General features: G+C 41.8%; 1 protein-coding gene across 1 annotated transcript in view; it reads left to right on the forward strand.

The window, feature by feature from the left end:
* Positions 1–21,035, forward strand: part of MALRD1 (MAM and LDL receptor class A domain containing 1) — a 469,130-nt gene that overhangs the window by 260,892 nt on the left and 187,203 nt on the right. Inside the window, exons 27-28 of the mRNA XM_073334183.1 lie at positions 976–1,221; positions 3,918–4,075. Of these exons, the coding sequence (XP_073190284.1) occupies positions 976–1,221; positions 3,918–4,075 (404 nt within the window). The remainder of the gene's footprint in view (positions 1–975; positions 1,222–3,917; positions 4,076–21,035) is intronic.

Below are 21,035 nucleotides of genomic sequence, written 5' to 3' on the forward strand. Positions count from 1 at the left end.
TGTACCCCACCTCTTTAGTTTATTTTTCTTTTGTTAATAAACCATTTGTTCAGTGCTCCCTAGAACTGTCTGACCCTTTCACATCTCTCTCCTGGTAACTTGGCTAGTGATAGTGGAAAACCAAAATGTTTAGCTTTGTTCTTCTTTGCTTTTTCTTAACAATTGGTCCTAATCCTGCCAACAGTTAGGTGAGTAACTCTTTACATACATGTGCACAATCATTTAATTTAGTGAGACGCCTCCATGTGTGTGAAGTGAATACATTTTTGGCAGGATCAGGGTCTTAGTTTGGGAAAACAATGGGGGTTTGTTGGTTTGTTTTCGTTTCATGTCTGTCTCTGTTTCTGGACCAGGAATGTGCTAAAGGGACCATCTTCTAGCCAAAGCATTTCAGGAACTGATCTGAAATGAAAATATGAAGCTTGGAAATGGATCCTGTGAAATGAGTCCTATAATGCTCAGGCTTTACAATAGCAAAGCTATCTTTCGGTTATGCCAGGAAACAAAAAGGACAGTACCACCCCATTGAACTAGCTTGCACAAAGTCCACTAAAAGGGAAAACTGTAAAGTTAAAGGTTTTTTTCTCTCTTTCTTTTTAAATTGGGAATGCTAAACTAAACTCAACTTTGCAGTTAAAATGAAATGGCTTAATCCTACACCACATGAAAGGAAAATGTCAGCAATTAAGTCAGACTAGAAAGCTTTGTTCGTGAAGGAATGCATGGCTGGAACTTGCCCTCAAAGGCTTTACAAGGAAAACAGTCATTTATTTAGGTCATCTCTTCACAAAACACAAAAGAAATAAATTGATAATGGATTGGCACTTCAGGGGGACCAAAGACTTTTTAAAAAAAAAATGCTGTGGTCCACCCTCCTCCTCCTAAATATCAAACTGTCTCAGATGTAATCTTCCAGTAACCTTGCTACACTGTATGATTCACTAGGATACCCCTATTCTTTTCTTTTCTTTTCAGGCTCCTGCTCAGATGGCTATTGGGAATGTCAGAACGGGAAGTGTTACAGACCAGAACAAAGCTGCAATTTTGTAGATGACTGCGGGGATAATACTGATGAGAATGAATGCGGTACTTCCTGCACATTTGAGAAAGGCAGATGTGGCTGGCAAAATTCCCTAGCTGACAACTTTGACTGGGTTCTGGGAGTCGGCTCGCCTCAAAGTCTCAGACCTCCCAGGGACCACACACTTGGAAATGAAATTGGTATGTTAACAATTCACAAACGAGGATATAATCCTATTTGTTAAGCTTCTCATGTGTTCCCCATGAGACAACAGGAGGGTTCTAAATATCTAATTAGGGTGTCATTATTAATAAATGAAACATGTAATTGGTTATCAAAACATAATAGTAATTACTGTTGTACAATGACTGTAGGTCAGAAAACTTTGATTCTCAGTTGCCCTTTTTCTAAATAATACTGCATGTGATGAGCAAGTCATTATTTTACTTGGCAAGAGAGTGACATTTGATCTGGCCACAGATTTTAAGGATGAATTAACTAGGCTCAGAGATTCATTAGGATCCACTCCACCAGAGGCAGATCTCATATCCAGAAAGCTCTTGTTCATGTCAGGCACATAATGCTGGAACATTCAGACCTTTGCTGTAAGCTTTTCATTCTGTACTAACAGTGGTCGCTTGGTACTATTAGAATATACTGTTGAGAAGGGGCGGAATTGTCTAATATATTGAAGAGATTTTAAAAAAGGCATTAGGTTCTCAGCTCTCATAGAAATTTAGTTGGAGCATAGCCCATATATGCCCTCATGCCTTAGAGAAATCTCTCTGTAGGGTGCTAAATCATCTCTAAAGAGTGTGTTTTAAGCAGGGAGGAACAAAGCTGTTGGGGGAAATAAGAACTGCCCCAAAATTCCGCCCTTGACTGTAGCCAGGGTGGCTGCAGCTCTCACCACATCTTCCAGAAAACCTCAGAAAACCATAAGCTCTCGTGTCTCCCTGCTCTTGCTCAAGAGCACCCAATCCCCTATTCTTTCCCAATATCCACTGAACAGGCTTTAGCTGTTCTCACTTCCTGCCTTTGAAGTTGCCATTACAGAGCCACAGAGCTTCCCTGAGGTAAACCTCAAAATGATCCTGAAATTCAAATCTTCCACCTTCTACAGTGCACAGAGGTCATGAGACTTGAACTCAGCAGTTGCCAGAAGGCTGATTATGGCTGGATTATGTGAAGGACTATAGGAGGAATATGGATTGAATACAAGAAGGCCTGAGTTTACCAGATGATTGTAGGTAGAAAAGGAGGTTGGAGCTTGTGGAAGCTTGTATGAATGGTATAGAATAATTACATGAAACTATTGTACACCTAGTGCCAAAATTATACATGATCTAAGCGGCCTACCCTCTACTGATGACACGAGTAGGAAGCAGTGCAGAAGAGGTGGAGTGGGCCAGAGAATTTGTTCTTCTCTTTCTTTTGGCTTTTTAAAAGTCATAAGAACAGCCATACAGGGTCAGACCAAAGGTCCATCTAGCCCAGTATCCTGTCTTCTAACAGTAGCCAATGCCAGGTGCCCCAGAGGGAATGAACAGAACAGGTCATCATCAAGTGATCCATACCCTGTCACTCATTCCCAGCTTCTGGCAAACAAAGGTTAGGGACACCATCCCTGGGAAAATATGTTACTGGTGTTAAATTTTTAACATCTGCCTGATCTCATATAGAAATAAATATTTTTCCCATATTTTTGTTTATGGCAAACATCTATAATGCAAGAAAGCCTGAGAAAAGTTGAAGTCAGTTCTAAATGATGAAACCACCTCACTCAAATGGATTTGTATCCCTAGTTTAAATATAAAATGCAATATTTTATGCAGTTATAAATTGATCAACAATGTACTGTTTATACTATGATTACATTTATTTGAATTCCAACTCTGTTGTTAGCATCATAGCAAAAAAAAAAGATTGAATATGAAACCTTGCTGTGTTTATTATGCTTTGTGATTGAAATATCTATCTGATTGTTTTTCATCATGCGAAAGAAATGCAGAACTGAAATGCCACCGCATCTCCTGAAATGTTATTTAAGTATCAGTATTCATTTGCAATCTTTTGGGGACTTAATCTGAAATGCAGGATAATACTTTTGTACCGAGGAGTACAGATAGTCTGAACTAGTCTGATTCACTATGGACACCTATAGATCCGCACAGATGCAAAGGACTTGAGGGTTGGTTGGTCCCTTTGCCTACCAGAGCTAGCTTTGAGCTGGTGTGACCTGGTGTTTTGGAGACCATTTTTCATAGAAGACTCACCCTCAGATTTATCCATGTTGCATGATGTGACTTGCTTACAGAATTGCCACCTGTTAGAAATGGTTCCTTCAGGAGTTATGACCTTACCAGTAGCAATTCTACTTTAAAATGAAATGATGCAACTATTGGCAGCCCACCGATAAAGCTCAATAAAGACATATGGGGCCAGATTCTCAGCCAGCATGAGAGCTAGCAGAAGGGTTTATGCCTGCTTATTCTGGTAGAAATGAGACGGGAGGGGGTGGGGGGCAAGAGTGCTGCATTGGAAAACATCTGCAATTCTGCTATTTAACATGGCCTGAAAAACATGTAGTGCTCTTGGAAAAGAGGATGTGGCCAGGATGGCTGAAAAATGTGTCAGTTCACCATCTCGCCTTAGAAACTGCTCCCATCAGAATTCCTGTGTATCCCCAGTGAAAAGTTAACTTGTTCCCACTCACTTCCTAGTATAACATGGGCTGTGCTTTTTCCTCTGCCCATCTCCCAGTCTTACTTGCATGCAATGGATTTGGCTGATCCAGGGTGTGCATTAGGGGGTATACTTTACATTCTCTGCATTAGTTCTGCTGAGTTTTTAAAGACTAAAACAGTTCTTCATAACATGTAACTCTTGATTCTAGGAGCATTCCTGTATCTTGAAGCTGCACCAGTAGGCCTAAGAGGTGAAAAAGCCCATGTGAAGAGCTTCAGGTGGAAAGAGTCAGGCACAGCTTGTATGATGAGTTTTTGGTACTACACATCCTCAAAAGCCACAGGGGACATTCAGGTTCTCATTAAGGTAATGGTCAAATCATCTCTTCTATTTGAATGTGCTGATACTTATACTGTCTGTAAGAATGTATGGTTCCAGCTGAGAATGATTCTACACACTTTCCACTGGCCCAGCTGGTGAGAGGCTTCTCTTCAGTTCTGTTGTTTGTGGATCAGTGGGGACTCACTGTTCACGACTCCCAAACCCAGTTTAGCCCAGCATTGTGCCTTTCATACAATACTATACACTGTATGCTAATCTCTTTAACTTGCTTCACAAAACCAGACTTCTGACCCAAAACGTCTCCCCTAAAAAGCCATAGAGAACTGTTAGAAACCCTCTCCCCACTACTATGAAAGCCACATAAATAGAATTTACCTCTTAACCAAAAGGTCTAAATAATTCATTAAACCAGATTTCCCTCTCTTTTACTTTGCCTCTGAGTTCACTGTCCCTAATGCTGCTTTTCTTCTGATATATCAAACCTCTGTCGTCTTTGATACTTTCCATGTCAGAGCAATTTTAACTTTTTATTTGATTCCCTTTCCATTGATAGCCATGTGTAGCCTTGTGGATCTGATGTGTTGACATCCATGAATAGAATGCATTCAGCAGCCAGCACAAAGAAAGAGAAAATGTAAAAAGTATGCCCTGGTTGGCATATTTCTTTCTATTTACACAAATGCAAACGCGCGCGCGCACACACACACACACACACACACACACACAAAATATACAATAACTTTAGTTTTAGAAGTGGCATTTATTTTCACAATTTAGGATGATGTCATAACACATAAGTGGTACAACCAAAAGTTTACTGAATAAAAATCATCCAATAACAAATAAAGACGGATGCCCTTCCTCCAGTTTGCTGTTATATTTATTGCTATGGCAGAGATGTATTAAAGTGAAAAAGCAAGTTGACAGTCAAAATGCTGATTATAAACAAAATATAGAAAAATATCTTTGATGCTATATAAACACATATTTCAACTCTTTGTAGATTATAAGCCACTGAAAGTATTTCACTACTATGAATCTATGTAGTTCTACTTATAAGTGCAATGACAAATCATCCCACGTGTGAGTGTGTGCGCACGTACAGTATATTAGTAATAAAAATACAATTTTAAATCAATCGGGCCATATATTTGCCATCTGGCTGTTACGATCTCTCCCTGCAGGAGAGGGAGATTATGCCTAATAAAGATCAGGACAGAATTCATTTTGGGTAACTTCATGACATCTCTGATTTCCAATGAACACGTTATCTTAACTCTTTTTATTTTAAATTACATCCTGCCCTTGAAAATAATCTACAGCAAATTCTTACTCTGATAACCTGTGTATTATACGAATGATTCAAATCCCTGATAGTTAAAACACTTCAGTGGACTCTAACATCTGGACATATGACCCAGAGTAAGTCTGTCTGAACTAAACAAAACAATGGGCCTTTGGCAGTCATTAGCAGATTTTTTTTTTCTTGGATTAGTCCAAACACATACAAGTAAGAGGTGACTGATCTTCAACTAGCTGTTTAGTTTAATGGATCATGAGATAAATTTATACAGCTATTTTCCAGAAGAGATCGAATCCATAAATCAAACAGCAAGGTGAAGACTGGAAATTCCGATTATTGATGTGTTTCTAAACTTACTCTTCAATGGTAATCCAGTCATAGGTAAAGGCAGAAAGATCCTGGTGTTTAGAATGAATGAAGTACAATGGCAAGCACTTATTTCAGTATTTGCTTTGTGTTCTAATCTTTTTAAGTGATTCAAAGATATTATCTGTGACACCTAAATACTATAGTGATTAACAACTTAGAAATGCTTAATAATTAATATTCTTATGTACAAATGACTAACCTCGGTGACAAGTAAGTAAGGAATTGTATTATGTATATACACACTGTGATATCAATGTTGATTGCCAAAGTAACTATAACTACAAATACACTACTGTATGGAGGATTTTGCTAGACGTGCAGATGTCTATTTATTATATGTATATCCCACTTTGATTACATAGAATAAATTCAAGAGGAAAAACAAAAGCAGATTCCTCTACTGATCTTCCAGTGGCCCCAATCTTGCTAAGTGACCTATGCAGGTGGACTCTGCAGGGGGAGAGGGATAGCTCAGTGGTTTGCTAAACCCAGGGTTGTGAGTTGAATCCTTGAGGGGGCCATTTAGGGATCTGGGGCAAAAATTGAGGATTGGTCCTGCTTTGAGCAGGGGGTTGGACTAGATGATCTCCTGAGGTCCCTTCCAACCCTGATATTCTATGATTGGAGCCAAAGAGGTTTTCCTTTTGAAATAACACAATGTTCTGCAATTTTCTCTTTAAATACTGAACACTTGATTTTTGTTCTACCTCTTTTCTTGTGACTGAGCAGCTGGTGCTCGTTAAAGAGATGTAATATATACACATTAAATGACTACTTGAACAGTAGGTGGAAAGAGTTGGTAAATGTTGTGTTCATTGTTTTTAGAGTTTGAAATGCAGTTATTTTACATTTGAGCTCAGAAACCGAAGGAAGGTCAGCCTTACCCACATGAAAGAAACAGCATTTTGTGGGCATTCTTAGATGCTCTTTACCTGAAGTGCTCTACTTATGTTTGGAGCATGCTGTCTTTCTTAAAGGTATTTTTACTATCACTGTTACCTTAAGCCATACACTAGCATAAAATATCTGATTAGATTTAGCCACACAATTGCTTTTGAAACCATCCCAGTACTATTTAAAATGAGTTTGGAGTCCATGAAACCAACCTCGTTTGCTCTAGGTTTTTTTAAAGGAAGTAACCATACACTGGAGAACTAACTAGGAAATTTACCCCTCTTCCAACTGAATAAAGGGCTTGTTAAAGTTCTCTTTAACTTGAACAGATGATCCTTACCAAATAGTTCTTTCTGTCTCACGCTCTCTCTCACACACACACTGATCCATAGTGCTTAAGGAAACACCCTTTCTATAGAGCTTTTTGAATCATTGCATAGAATGTAATACAGATTTATATCCTTGCTATGGAATTCTTTAGAATGGTTCAAAAACCTATACAAAAATCCCTTTCTCTACGTGTTAGAGTATTTTCTGTAGTACCCACTTGGTTTCAAAACTATTCAATTAAGTCATTCTCTCCCTTCCCTCTCTTTTTTAATTAAACCAACTTAAAGCATATAGTCATTGCATAAATGCCTGTAGGCTATTTTTAAACCATCCCACCCTTCTGTGAGCTGCTGTCTTTTTTTATAATTAATGGCTGCATAATTATGCAAGTTAAAGACAGTTTGAGTGACAGAAATTTGAGTGAGAACATGACTAGCCCAGTTCTCTGTCCTATAACAAAGTCATGGATTAGAGATGGACAACAAAGAAAAAAATTCTGGATGTGGATGGAGTCTCCCAATTCTTCTACAGGAAATTAGTCTTCTCCTTCCATTGATTTGCATATACAAATCCCAACAGCAGTGCTGTAGTCTGAATTTCTACTTAGCAGTATCCAGTCTCACATAATGACTGAAGTCTGATCAGCCAGTACCTTGTCTATGAGAGGACATAGTGGAGTTCCCCATCTTGTTTCAATCTATTTTAACTACTGCTCTAGTGTAACTTCATTGACTTCATAGGAGTTATTCCTGATTCAGTGACATTAGCCCCAGACTTATATTAGTGTGAGAGCAGATCTAGCCCATAGTTATCCTTGTGATGTGTATAGATGATTTATATTAGCATTAATAGGGGTTATGAACCTTCAGCAAGAGAAGCATATTATTTGTTATATTCCTAAAGTATTATCTTAGATAATGAGGTCAATAACACATCTGATGTGGGACGACTTCATAGAGAACCTTATGTGTTGCTGTCAAGCATAATGAGACTTGTTGTTGGGAGTCAGTTGCAGAAAATTTCTGTGAAAATTTCTTTCAATGTATTGGGTTTTGTTTTAATGCTCATATTGTTATTAACATAAATCTCTGTGTAGAATCAGAATTATCTCATTGAAATGACACTGATGGGCAATTCAACTAGTTTTAGAAATAGTGTGTGTACTGCTAATCAAAATCCTCACCATTTATGCAAATGAAAGACACTGACATTATAGCGGTGTTTGAAGACTGCATTATCTGCCTTAACAACAAGGAGTTCAGTGGGACCAGCATGCATCTGAAGAAGTGAGGATTTTACCCACGAAAGCTTATGCTCAAATGTATCTGTTCGTCTTTAAGGTGCCACCGGACTCCTTGTTGTTTTTGTGATACAGACTAACACGGCTACCCCCGATACTTATTATCTACCTTGCCATCCATCTAATTTGAGACTGTGAAGTGTTCAGCTGCATTGCAGCAACCACAACATGCAGATAGATTATTTCCAGGCTGAATCTGAGTGCTACTAATCAGAACATCACTATTGCTTTAAGACCTATCTAAAATGATCTGTGTATGGTTGCAGTAGAATAGGATTAAATGTGAGAGAAACTGACTTTTTGAGGCTAATGCAGAGGAAGAAAACTCTGACATATCCCATGCCCAATGTTTTGTACTGCTTTCCCACTCAACACCCAAATATTGATTTATTTTAAAACATGGAGAACATGGGTTCTCTGTTACTATGTAATACGTTTACAACAGAGCTAGAGAAACCGTTTTCAAATGGAAGGAAAAACTCAACAATTTTATCTCTGCTTATTTTCGAATAATTATTTCCAAACCTGTTTAAGTTGTCTTTGCCATAGGAGGAAACAAAATTTGGGCATCACAGTGGAAGAGAAACTACAAATCAAAGAGTTATGTCATTTGCTGCAATGAGTTTTCAGATGCCAATCTTAATTGCATTGAATTAACATAATGTAGTTTAAAGGTTAATTTAGGATATGAACAAGGCTTTTGGGGCCTCTTCAATGAGTTTGGATCAGTTCCCTTAGAGCAATAGAGAAATGTGCAAGGAAGGTATAAATAGCCATTAGCAGCTACCTCCATTTACTATGACAAAGCCAATATGCACAGGATCTCATTAGGAATTTCCAGTGGACCTTTATCCTGAACTTGTCATAGGGAATTTATTCCATCCAGTAAATGAGCAAAGATGTAATGACATTTAGGAGAACAAGACATCCAACCCAGCTCATGGCAGCCTAAACAGAGAAAGTCTCATAGATAGTTCCACAGCTATGAACTAGCCGACCCATTGGATTATTCAGGCATAAGGCCAGCTGTACCCAACAGCCAGAGTCCTGCAGCTGCTAATGGATTAATGTATTGGAGAACTTGTCACCTGGGTACTGCCGCTTATTATCAAGTGTCATAAACTGTCACAAAGGTTGATTTTTCAGCTATCAGGAGGAAGGGAGGAGAGAAGAAAAGAAGAAATATCGAAATGTGCAGCTTAGTTGGTTCTACAACCCAAAGTCTAGATGACCTGTGGCCTTTCTAAAATTCCCAGATCATTTTTAGTGGAATTAAGTGTACAAAAAAAGTCTCCATAGTGAGATGTGAAGAGGGAAATCTGAAGGATGGGGGTGTGGCAGATGCCACCTGTGTTTTTAGGTTTCGTAGAACTTAAACTTAAAAATGAAATTTTCACAAATCAGTATCAGTGACCCCCATTTACTTGAGCTGCTTCCCAAGAAAGTAAGCAGTTTGATGAAACTACTTATTGGTGCTTAGGAGCTTAGAAATAGCCTGTGTCATCACACTGACGCTCATTTCTGGCTGCATAGAAAATGGTCAAATCATTATGTCTGCATGGGTTCATTTCTAGCAGTGTATCTGAGCGCTGTGGAGTTGCAGGATAAAAGAGTACATTTTCAAAGAGTAACATAAAGTTTTCACTGATTTGATTTTAATGGGAGTTGTGTAATCAGACAAGTTGAAAGTCTGTGGATAAGGATTTTTAGTCCCTCTTCTGAGATACAAGAAATCTTCCCAAATAGATCCCTAGAAAAATCTGGTGCACAAATGCAAAAATTTGCTAGCAACTTTTTTCATAGCAAGGTTCAGTAGGTTACATGTTCGCCTTGTTTTTCTCTCAACTCCTTAATAGTCTGATCATCTCAAATCTGTGTATAGGACTTTTGCTTCATTAGTTCTTTAAAGTATTTTTGACCCCAAAAAATCTCCTTTTGTTTTTGATTTTATATACTGGGGAGTCTAGTTAAACATAACACAGGTAAGGGCCAGATTCTGTCACTCTTATTTATAGTGAGTTGCACATTACTCCCCAAAGGCCAACTTTTCAACCCCCTATTCCCATTGGTGAATCAAAAGTCCTATATAAATCAATTGAACAACTTATGCAAGTAACCACTCACTGTTGGGAGTAAAAAGAAAAGGAGTACTTGTGGCACCTTAGAGACTAACCAATTTATTTGAGCATAAGCTTTCGTGAGCTACAGCTCAAATAAATTGGTTCGTCTCTAAGGTGCCACAAGTACTCCTTTTCTTTTTGCGAATACAGACTAACACGGCTGTTACTCTGAAACCTGTTGGGAGTAAGGGGTTCACAATCTGTTAACCCAGGTAACCTCAGCTGAAATCATTGGGGCTACTTGCAAAATAAGAACTACTCAACTTGAGTGAGGGTAGAAGATTCTGATTCTAATAGGGGCTTCACTATTGAATTCATGGGCAAGAAAATGCCCCCTAACTAATCAAATGTACTGACTGAACACAGTATCCAAAACCATATGCAGCTAGCTCGCTTTGCACTTAGTGGGCACTAACTTAAATGGAGTCATACCAGGGATAAATTTGACACAATGATTCCAGCACTTTATGAGCAGAACTCCTGGAAAATTGTGATTGAAGCAATGAGTAGTAAATATAAAGATAAGCCAATGATAATGGGAAAACATTATGTCTTTCCGAATTAGTTTTCATATCAGGAGTAAAGAAAGCTTTGTGAAACTCTGAGCAGGACTGTTATCATTTACTGTATTACATTTTCTCTGATGAATAAGTTAGGAAATTATTTTAGACTTCCTACTGGTAAATAACAGTAAGGGTAGTTTATTGTGTTCTTAAATTGCAGCCAAATTTAAACATTCATTCAAAACAGTTTGGTGATCTGGAATAATAAATCTTGCAAGTGCAGGACAAAGCAAATTGCTGTTTTGCCAAAGCCTGGAAGGGTCACTACTACACTTGGAAATCTTGTTTGTGAAGACGAAGTAGGAAGAAACTGATTGATCAGAGGATTTTATCATTTAAATACCCTTGAGTGTTTTGTGAGAAACAGACAAGAAAAAATTGCTTGTAACTGAATTATTCATCCTTTTGACCTGAGTTCCTTAAGAACTTGGCCCTTTTCTTCTTCTTCTTCTTCTTCTTTTTTTGTCCTGAGGAGGCCATTAGGGTGGGCACTGAGATTCCATCTCCAATATCCACTTGGACTTCATTGCATGATACTTCAGCTCTGTAATACTGAGTCCCTGGGCTTGATTTACTCCACCATCTTAGAGGACTTGTAGAGTCACCCTTGAGGAAATCTGTGTTGTCTGCTTGGCCATCCTTTATCCCAGTAGTTTTGTCATGGAAAGGCAATATTAAATTGTGTTTCAGACTCTATGGGTGGTGGAGCTTTCTCAAGACAGACTCGCTTTGCACAGCACATTTTGGAGTACATTTACAGCCAGTAGGGGTAGCAGCTCTGAAGCCCACGGACAGAAGCTGGTATATCCCAGGGCTGAATCAAGCCCTGTTCTTTTAAAAATGCAATGTTGGAAATGGAATCATTTTTTGTATTATTCTAAAAGGTAGTATGTGTAATAGAATCTGACACTTATTGAAGAAATGAATATATTGTAGAGGCTGTCTCATGCTGACCAGATGTGAGTTCTAGCACACAGTCTAATTGCTCCAGACAAGTATCCCATTTTACAAAAAATGACAATGTCTGTGGCCAAGGATTCAAATTAAGCTCAGCAAGAGTGTAAGAAACTGACAAGTCTTCTTCCCTACTTCTTGTTTTCCTTTCTAGCCCCTTTCTTCTTCCCTTCTGATCATGTTCTCAGATAATCTCATCCCACTATTGAAAATTGACTGAAATGAACAGATGATACATTAGCAAAAGCTCAGTTAGTGCCAAGGTAGCACTGAAGCCCAATGCATGAAATTAAACAGTTTACCAATTTTATCCACACATTTTTGATACACAGTTTGTGTGGTTTTTTTCAAAGTCCTGGATTTGTTCCATTTCATGATCATTGACTAGTTGACAGACTTAGAACATTAAGTCCTAGTATGTTTAAAATGATCTTGATTAGTCCAAAAGGACTCATAGCGGGAGGAGCCCAATTCTACTTACAGAAACTATTTCAATTTCTGGCCTCCAGTTTATAGACTAAAGTAGTTTACGGAAAAACAATCCTGTTTCTACTTTTGGTGACAATCCAAACTAATGGACTTTACAAAGATGGCAGGATCTGACCACTTTCCCATTAATTGTATAAAAAGGTCAAATTAGATATTATTCAGGCCTTGTACTTGCACTTTCCATGATCTATGTGCATACTTCCTCTTAACTATGCCACATAGCATTATTTAATGGTAAAATTAAATGTTAACAATGAAAGATACCTTAAGTAGAAGTGTTCCATCTTTGCAGCTACTGGCTTCCTGCCAGTGGTGGTAAAGCAAGATTATTAGTAGCAGCACTGAGAAACAGTGTAACATTTCACAAATCTTCCCCACATATTGATTAACCTTTTCCCATCTATTTCTCTAGTATTATTATTATTTTATTATTTATTACTACATGTGTATATATGACACCCGTCATGGTGGTATCTGGGCACCATACAGTAGTGTCTGGTGCATCTAATTAGATAGATTAAGAATTAACACCTGCTATCTATAAGTAGCATGCCAGAAAGGGCCAGACATGGAGGAACCCAGTCAGCAGCTGAATATTAAGCGGATTCTAATTTACAATTAGTAGAAGGACTGGAGAAAGTTGTGTCTTGTATTTCATTTTAATGATAGCCTTTCCATATTGATGCTTATTGTTATATTAATTTCTCAACATTTCATGTATCACTGTTTTATTTTTAAGTTTCTGATATTGAGTTATTCTTTTCCTCCATTGAACAAGAGGAACCCCAACCCCCATCACAGCTCCTTGTGCAAGATTCTAATGCAGTGTACAGAGGGAAATTCAAGTACTTTTAAATTATATGTATGTTCCTTTAAAAGTTTTCTTTCCTTGTTATTTGTGGGCTGGAAAGAGTTTGTGTGGTTGCTATGCTACCCAAATAGGCTGCATCTACCTACAGATATTGGAATGGTTCCAGAGCCGTCTATGCTCCCAATCCCAGTCAGTTGCTTTTTGTACTGGCCATCTGTCATAAATATAAAGGGAAGGGTAAACCCCTTTGAAATCCCTCCTGGCCAGGGGAAAGCTCCTCTCACCTGTAAAGGGTTAAGAAGCTAAAGGTAACCTCGCTGGCACCTGACCAAAATGACCAATGAGGAGACAAGATACTTTCAAAAGCTGGGAGGAGGGAGAGAAACAAAGGGTCTGTGTCTGTCTGTAGTCCTCTTGGCCGGGGACAGAACAGGAATGGAGTCTTAGAACTTTTAGTAAGTAATCTAGCTAGGTATGTGTTAGATTATGATTTCTTTAAATGGCTGAGAAAAGAATTGTGCTGAATAGAATAACTATTTCTGTCTGTGTATCTTTTTTGTAACTTAAGGTTTTGCCTAGAGGGGTTCTCTATGTTTTTGAATCTAATTACCCTGTAAGATATATACCATCCTGATTTTACAGGGGGGATTTCTTTATTTCTATTTACTTCTATTTTTTATTAAAAGTCTTCTTGTAAAACACTGAATGCTTTTTCATTGTTCTCAGATCCAAGGGTTTGGGTTTGTGGTCACCTATGCAAATTGGTGAGGCTTTTTATCCAACATTTCCCAGGAAAGGGGGGGTGCAAGTGTTGGGAGGATTGTTCATTGTTCTTAAGATCCAAGGGTCTGGGTCTGTAGTCACCTAGACAAATTGGTGAGGCTTTTTACCAAACCTTGTCCAGGAAGTGGGGTGCAAGGTTTTGGGAAGTATTTTGGGGGGAAGGACGCGTCCAAACAGCTCTTCCCCAGTAACCAGTATTAGTTTGGTGGTGGTAGCGGCCTGTCCAAGGTGTAATATTTTGTACCTTGGGGAAGTTTTGACCTAAGCTGGTAAAGATAAGCTTAGGAGGTTTTTCATGCAGGTCCCCACATCTGTACCCTAGAGTTCAGAGTGGGGGAGGAACCTTGACATGGTGGCACAGTGGTGGGATTAACCTGAAATCATTTTGAGATCCAGTTGAGATTTTTTGAACTAGAAATACAGATTTTAAAAAGGAATTTTTAGGAAGTCCAGAAGGCAGCTTTGAAACTGAAAGCAGCTTGGTTTCTCTCTGCTTTGTGGCCAAGCAGAGACAAAAGGGGATTATCTTGTGAATTGCAGGTTTTCTTTGCCTGGAGGCAGGGTACTTAACTCCTGCAGGGAAATTCACAGTCTTCCAACCCAGAGGTTTTTTTTTTTTTTCTTTTCTTCCTAAAAGTAAATAGGGGGTGTGTGCTCTACCCATTTGCCTGGAGACAAAAGTGGCAGGGTTTTTTTTAGGATTTTGATTTTTTTTTTGTTTTACAAGGAGCACAGGTTTGAAAAGAAATTTTTTTTCTTCTTTGGGCTGGGTAAGCAGGTTTCCAAGTAGTTGGAGGTTTTTTGCTTTAATTTGGGCCCAGAGCAGAGACAAGGGAATTGTCTTTTTCTGTAGGCTGACAATCACTATCAGAGAATAGGTATTCTATTCCAGCACAGCAAAATTTTACAGCCAAGTTTTGTTTGTTTATTTCTAAACCTCGGGTGTAAAGTTAGTTAAAAACAGAGAGGTTAGAATGGCCAAATCCTCAGCTCGACTACAGCTGGAATTAGCCAAATTTCAGGCTGAGGAAAAACAAAGGGAACATGAAAGACAGATAGAACTCATGCGGCTGAAGGAGGAGGAGAAGGAAAAAGAGAGGAAGCATGTGGAGGAGATGGAGAGGATAAAGGCCCAGCAGAATATACCAACAAACCCTAGCAATCCTTCTCCAGGTACCACTTCCCATCCCAGAAAGTTCCCCACCTACAAGGCAGGTGATGATACTGAGGCCTTCTTAGAAAACTTCGAAAGGGCCTGCCTTGGGTACAACATCTCTACTGACCAATACATGGTAGAGCTGAGGCCGCAGCTCAGTGGACCCTTAGCTGAGGTGGCAGCTGAAATGCCTAAAGAACACATGAACAAGTATGAACTGTTTAAATCCAAGGCGAGAGTCAGAATGGGGATAACACCCGAGCAGTCTCGTCGGAGGTTCAGAGCCCTAAGGTGGAAACCAGACATGTCATTTACCCGACATGCCTACCACATTGTAAAACATTGGGATGCCTGGATATCAGGAGCAAGTGTTGAATCTCCAGTAAATTTGCCCTTCCTAATGCAAATGGAACAATTCTTAGAGGGTGTTCCTGAGGAAATAGAAAGATACATCCTAGATGGGAAACCCAAAACTGTAATTGAGGCAGGAGAGATTGGAGCCAGATGGGTGGAGGTGGCAGAGAAGAAGAAAACTGGTCGCAGTTGGAGCGGAGACCAGAAGGGACCACCCCAGACCACACCCTATTACCGGGGGCCGCCCAAAGCCCCACCTACCTCCCAAAGAACCCTCCAGACCCCTTATCGTCCCACCACCCCGTTCTCCAGCAACCCTCCTCGCCCCAGTGACCCGTCAGCTGGACGATGTTTTAAGTGTAACGAGCTGGGGCATGTAAAGGCCAACTGCCCCAAGAACCCCAACAGATTACAGTTCATTGCACCGGAATCACACCAGAGGTCCACAGGCCCAGATACCTCCCAGATACCCTTGGAGCGGAGGGAAACTGTGAGTGTGGGTGGGAAGAAGGTCACCGCATGGAGGGACACCGGAGCACAAGTGTCAGCTATCCATGCTTCCTTAGTGGACCCCAATTTAATCAACCCAGAGATCCAAGTGACGATTCAACCCTTCAAGTCCAACTCTTTCAATTTGCCTACAGCCAAGTTGCCTGTCCAGTACAAGGGCTGGTCAGGAATGTGGACTTTTGCAGTCTATGATGATTATCCCATCCCCATGCTGTTGGGGGAAGACTTGGCCAATCATGTGAAGCAGGCCAAGAGGGTGGGAACGGTCACCCGCAACCAGGCTAAACAAGCCGTGAGGCCTAGCTCTGTTCCGGAAACTTCTATCAGGACCCAGTCAGAGGTGATGGACCTGGACCCCAGGCCAATGTCTGCAACAGCAGTAGTGGATCCAGTCCCAGAGACCCAGACGGAACCAGTCCCAGAACCGGAACCAGCCGAACAACCAACACCAGACCCCGTGTCAGCACTGAATCCAGTACTTGCAACCTCAACACCAGAGGGCCCCACCGAACCTGAACTGGCAGCAGCCGATAACCCTACACAAGAGGCTCAGCCGGAGCCTGAATCCCAACATAGTGCACCAGCGGAGAGCGGTTCACAGTCAACAGAAACAGCTCCATCCCCTATATCGCTTCCAGAGGGACCAAGCCTAGGTCCACAATCCCATGAGGAACTGATGTCTCCAGCATCAAGGGAACAGTTCCAGACCGAACAGGAAGCAGATGAAAGCCTCCAGAGAGCTTGGACGGCGGCACGGAGCAACCCACCGTCTCTCAGCTCTTCTAATCGATCCAGGTTTGTTGTAGAAAGAGGACTTTTATACAAGGAAACTCTTTCTGGGGGACACCAGGAAGACTGGCATCCTCAGAGACAGTTGGTAGTTCCAACTAAATACCGGGCCAAGCTCTTGAGCTTAGCCCATGATCACCCTAGTGGCCATGCTGGGGTGAACAGGACCAAAGACCGTTTGGGGGGATCATTCCACTGGGAGGGAATGGGCAAGGATGTTTCTACCTATGTCCAGTCTTGTGAGGTGTGCCAAAGAGTGGGAAAACCCCAAGACCAGGTCAAAGCCCCTCTCCAGCCACTCCCCATCATTGAAGTTCCATTTCAGCGAGTAGCTGTGGATATTCTGGGTCCTTTTCCGAAAAAGACACCCAGAGGAAAGCAGTACATACTGACTTTCATGGATTTTGCCACCCGATGGCCGGAAGCAGTAGCTCTAAGCAACACCAGGGCTAAAAGTGTGTGTCAGGCACTAGCAGACATTTTTGCCAGGGTAGGTTGGCCCTCCGACATCCTCACAGATGCAGGGACTAATTTCCTGGCAGGAACTATGAAAAACCTTTGGGAAGCTCATGGGGTAAATCACTTGGTTGCCAGTCCTTACCATCATCAAACAAATGGCATGGTGGAGAAGTTTAATGGAACTTTGGGGGCCATGATACGTAAATTCGTAAATGAGCACTCCAATGATTGGGACCTAGTATTGCAGCAGTTGCTCTTTGCCTACAGAGCTGTACCACATCCCAGTTTAGGGTTTTCCCCATTTGAACTTGTATATGGCCGTGAGGTTAAGGGGCCATTGCAGTTGGTGAAGCAGCAATGGGAGGGATTTACACCTTCTCCAGGAACTAACATTCTGGACTTTGTAACCAACCTACAAAACACCCTCCGAACCTCTTTAGCCCTTGCTAGAGAAAACTTACAGGATGCTCAAAAAGAGCAAAAAGCCTGGTATGATAAACATGCCAGAGAGCGTTCCTTCAAAGTAGGAGACCAGGTCATGGTCCTAAAGGCACTCCAGGCCCATAAAATGGAAGCATCGTGGGAAGGGCCATTCATGGTCCAGGAGCGCCTGGGAGCTGTTAATTATCTCATAGCATTCCCCACCTCCAACCGAAAGCCTAAGGTGTATCATATTAATTCTCTAAAGCCCTTTTATTCCAGAGAATTAAAGGTTTGTCAGTTTACAGCCCAGGGAGGAGACGACGCTGAGTGGCCTGAAGGTGTCTACTACGAAGGGAAATGTGCTGGTGGTGTGGAAGAGGTGAACCTCTCCATGACCCTTGGGCGTATGCAGCGACAGCAGATCCAGGAGCTGTGCACTAGCTACGCGCCAACGTTCTCAGCCACCCCAGGACTGACTGAACGGGCATACCACTCCATTGACACAGGTAATGCTCACCCAATTAGGGTCCAACCTTACCGGGTGTCTCCTCAAGCTAAAACTGCTATAGAACGGGAGATCCAGGATATGTTACAGATGGGTGTAATCCGCCCCTCTGAAAGTGCATGGGCATCTCCAGTGGTTCTAGTTCCCAAACCAGATGGGGAAATACGTTTTTGCGTGGACTACCGTAAGCTAAATGCTGTAACTCGCCCAGACAACTATCCCATGCCACGCACAGATGAACTATTAGAGAAACTGGGAAGGGCCCAGTTCATCTCTACCTTGGACTTAACCAAGGGGTACTGGCAGGTACCGCTAGATGAATCTGCCAAGGAAAGGTCAGCCTTCATCACACATCTCGGGCTGTATGAATTTAATGTACTCCCTTTCGGGCTGCGAAATGCACCCGCCACTTTCCAAAGACTTGTAGATGGTCTCCTAGCGGGATTAGGAGAATATGCAGTCGCCTACCTTGACGATGTGGCCATATTTTCGGATTCCTGGGCAGACCACCTGGAACATCTACAAAAAGTCCTTGAGCGCATAAGGGAGGCAGGACTAACTGTTAAGGCTAAGAAGTGTCAAATAGGCCTAAACAGAGTGACTTACCTTGGACACCAGGTGGGTCAAGGAACTATCAGCCCCCTACAGGCCAAAGTGGATGCTATCCAAAAGTGGCCTGTCCCAAAGTCAAAGAAACAGGTTCAATCCTTCTTAGGCTTGGCCGGTTATTACAGACGATTTGTACCGCACTACAGCCAAATCGCTGCCCCACTGACAGACCTAACCAAAAAGAAACAGCCAAATGCTGTTCAGTGGACCGGAAAGTGTCAGAAGGCCTTTAACAAGCTTAAAGCGACACTCATGTCTGACCCTGTGGTAGCGGCCTGTCCAAGGTGTAATATTTTGTACCTTGGGGAAGTTTTGACCTAAGCTGGTAAAGATAAGCTTAGGAGGTTTTTCATGCAGGTCCCCACATCTGTACCCTAGAGTTCAGAGTCGGGGAGGAACCTTGACACCATCCAAGCTAAAAGCAGCCCCAACATCAATCCTTCACCTACCCACCACTGGTAAGAGCAATCCCCCAGGAATTCTAGCCCCCCCCCCATCCCTTCCTAATAGTTCCCTTTCCTGCCTATATTTTGTAGGGTCTGGACTTCTCTCCTGGAGGAGGTAGAAGGTAGCTGAACTCTTGCTGGTTGCCCTTTTCAGACCTGTCAGACCTCACTTCCTGATCAAACTGGATCTAGCCTCAGACTGCATCTAACCTCAAACTGGATGTAGCCTCATGGAACTAGAGGCCCAGGAGTAGGGAACCCCGGGGGGAACAACGTTAAAAAATGTAGTTGTTTAAACTTGCCAGAATTTGACTGTTCCCTCTGTCTGGGATATTTGAACTGCATCTCTTTTCCTGCAAGTACTTGGGATTTCTCTATATAGCTTCAGAGCCTGAGACCGTCCCTTCTACCTTCAGACCAGATTCGGTGCCTTTGGTGATGAAAGGAGATGTACAGTTCAATGTTCCATGTGTTATCATTGCGATCCCAGCTTACTTTGGAGCAGCAGTGAGCAGAAACTTTTTCTTCCCTATCTTCCCTTCTCTCCAAGCCTCCATCAAGTTGAACTATTGAAATAATTGAGAGAGGAGTGGCTAAACTGAGAGCAGATAAGCAATTCTTCTTTAACATGAAAGCAGACCAAAGCTCACTGGAAACACACTGTTCTCAAATGTTCTCTATGCTTTCCTGCCCTCTTTTGCTACTTGGAGAAGTGATTCAAAATATGAGGAGTCAACAGCCATTTTTGTCACCAATTGACCAAAAAAGCTGTGTGAATCATTCACATGGGAGGAAGGTACTGTGGAGGTTTCCACTCCATTTTCCTAGCCAGCAGGATCTCCTGTACCAGGTTCTGTTACAATCCAGTTACTTGTAGTTGACAGCATAGCTATTGAGTGGCAAGCCCTAAACAAGATGGGATGCCCATACCAAGTAATGGAAATGCTCCTAGCCTCCGGCAAGCTTTCCTCTGTCTTGGCTCACATAAGGGTTTGGACACAAATCTGTGGTTGGTGTCAAGAGAGAGACATGAAGACTAGAAAAGAAGGCATTTCTGCTCTTTTGGATTTCTTACAGGATGTTTTAGATTTGGGCATAAGACGAACTGTCAGGTACGCACAGCTGAATCCAGACCTTGCTCAGTGTCCTCAGGTAATGAACCCAGCCTCCTGAGTGGCTGAAGCCTCCAGCAGGCACAGTTTTAAACCCTTGGTCCCTGGCTGCTCAGTAGTGTTTCACAGCCACAGTCGTGGTGCTGGTTGTACTTCCTGTTCCTGCTCTCAGCTCCCTTCTTGCTCCTAGCCTTCACTCCAGATCTGCGCTCCTGCTTTCCTGCTCCTTCTCCCTGGTTCTGCTCCTGGATCCTAGCTCCTGCCCCCACCCTGACTGATACTCTGGCTCTGATCCCTGACTTTGGTTCCTGGCTCCCAGCTCTGGCTTGCTCCCTGGATTTGTTTTTTGTCTTCTGACCACAACTCTAACCCCTGGCTTGTGGTTTCTGGCTTTCAGCTCTGGCTCTCTCCCTGGACTTGGGATTCAGCTTCCAACCACTGCTCAGACCCCTGGCTCTAGGCTCCAGCTCTCCCCCTGGACTTGATAACTTGGCTCCTGACTTGGCACCTAGGCCTGGCTATCTCTGTTCCAACCATTAAACTAGCCTTCCACCCTAACCATTAGGCAAGACCACCCATGGCCCAGTTGCTATACCCCCCTCCCACCATTTCTTCTCAGGTTTCAGCATTATACAGTGTCATAAATGCAGGTATGAAGATCTAACTGGGTTACAAGCCAGGGTAACCACACTTTAAAGGACTCTT

This window comes from Lepidochelys kempii, chromosome 2 (genome assembly GCF_965140265.1).
Source record: "Lepidochelys kempii isolate rLepKem1 chromosome 2, rLepKem1.hap2, whole genome shotgun sequence".
NCBI lineage: Eukaryota > Metazoa > Chordata > Testudines > Cheloniidae > Lepidochelys > Lepidochelys kempii.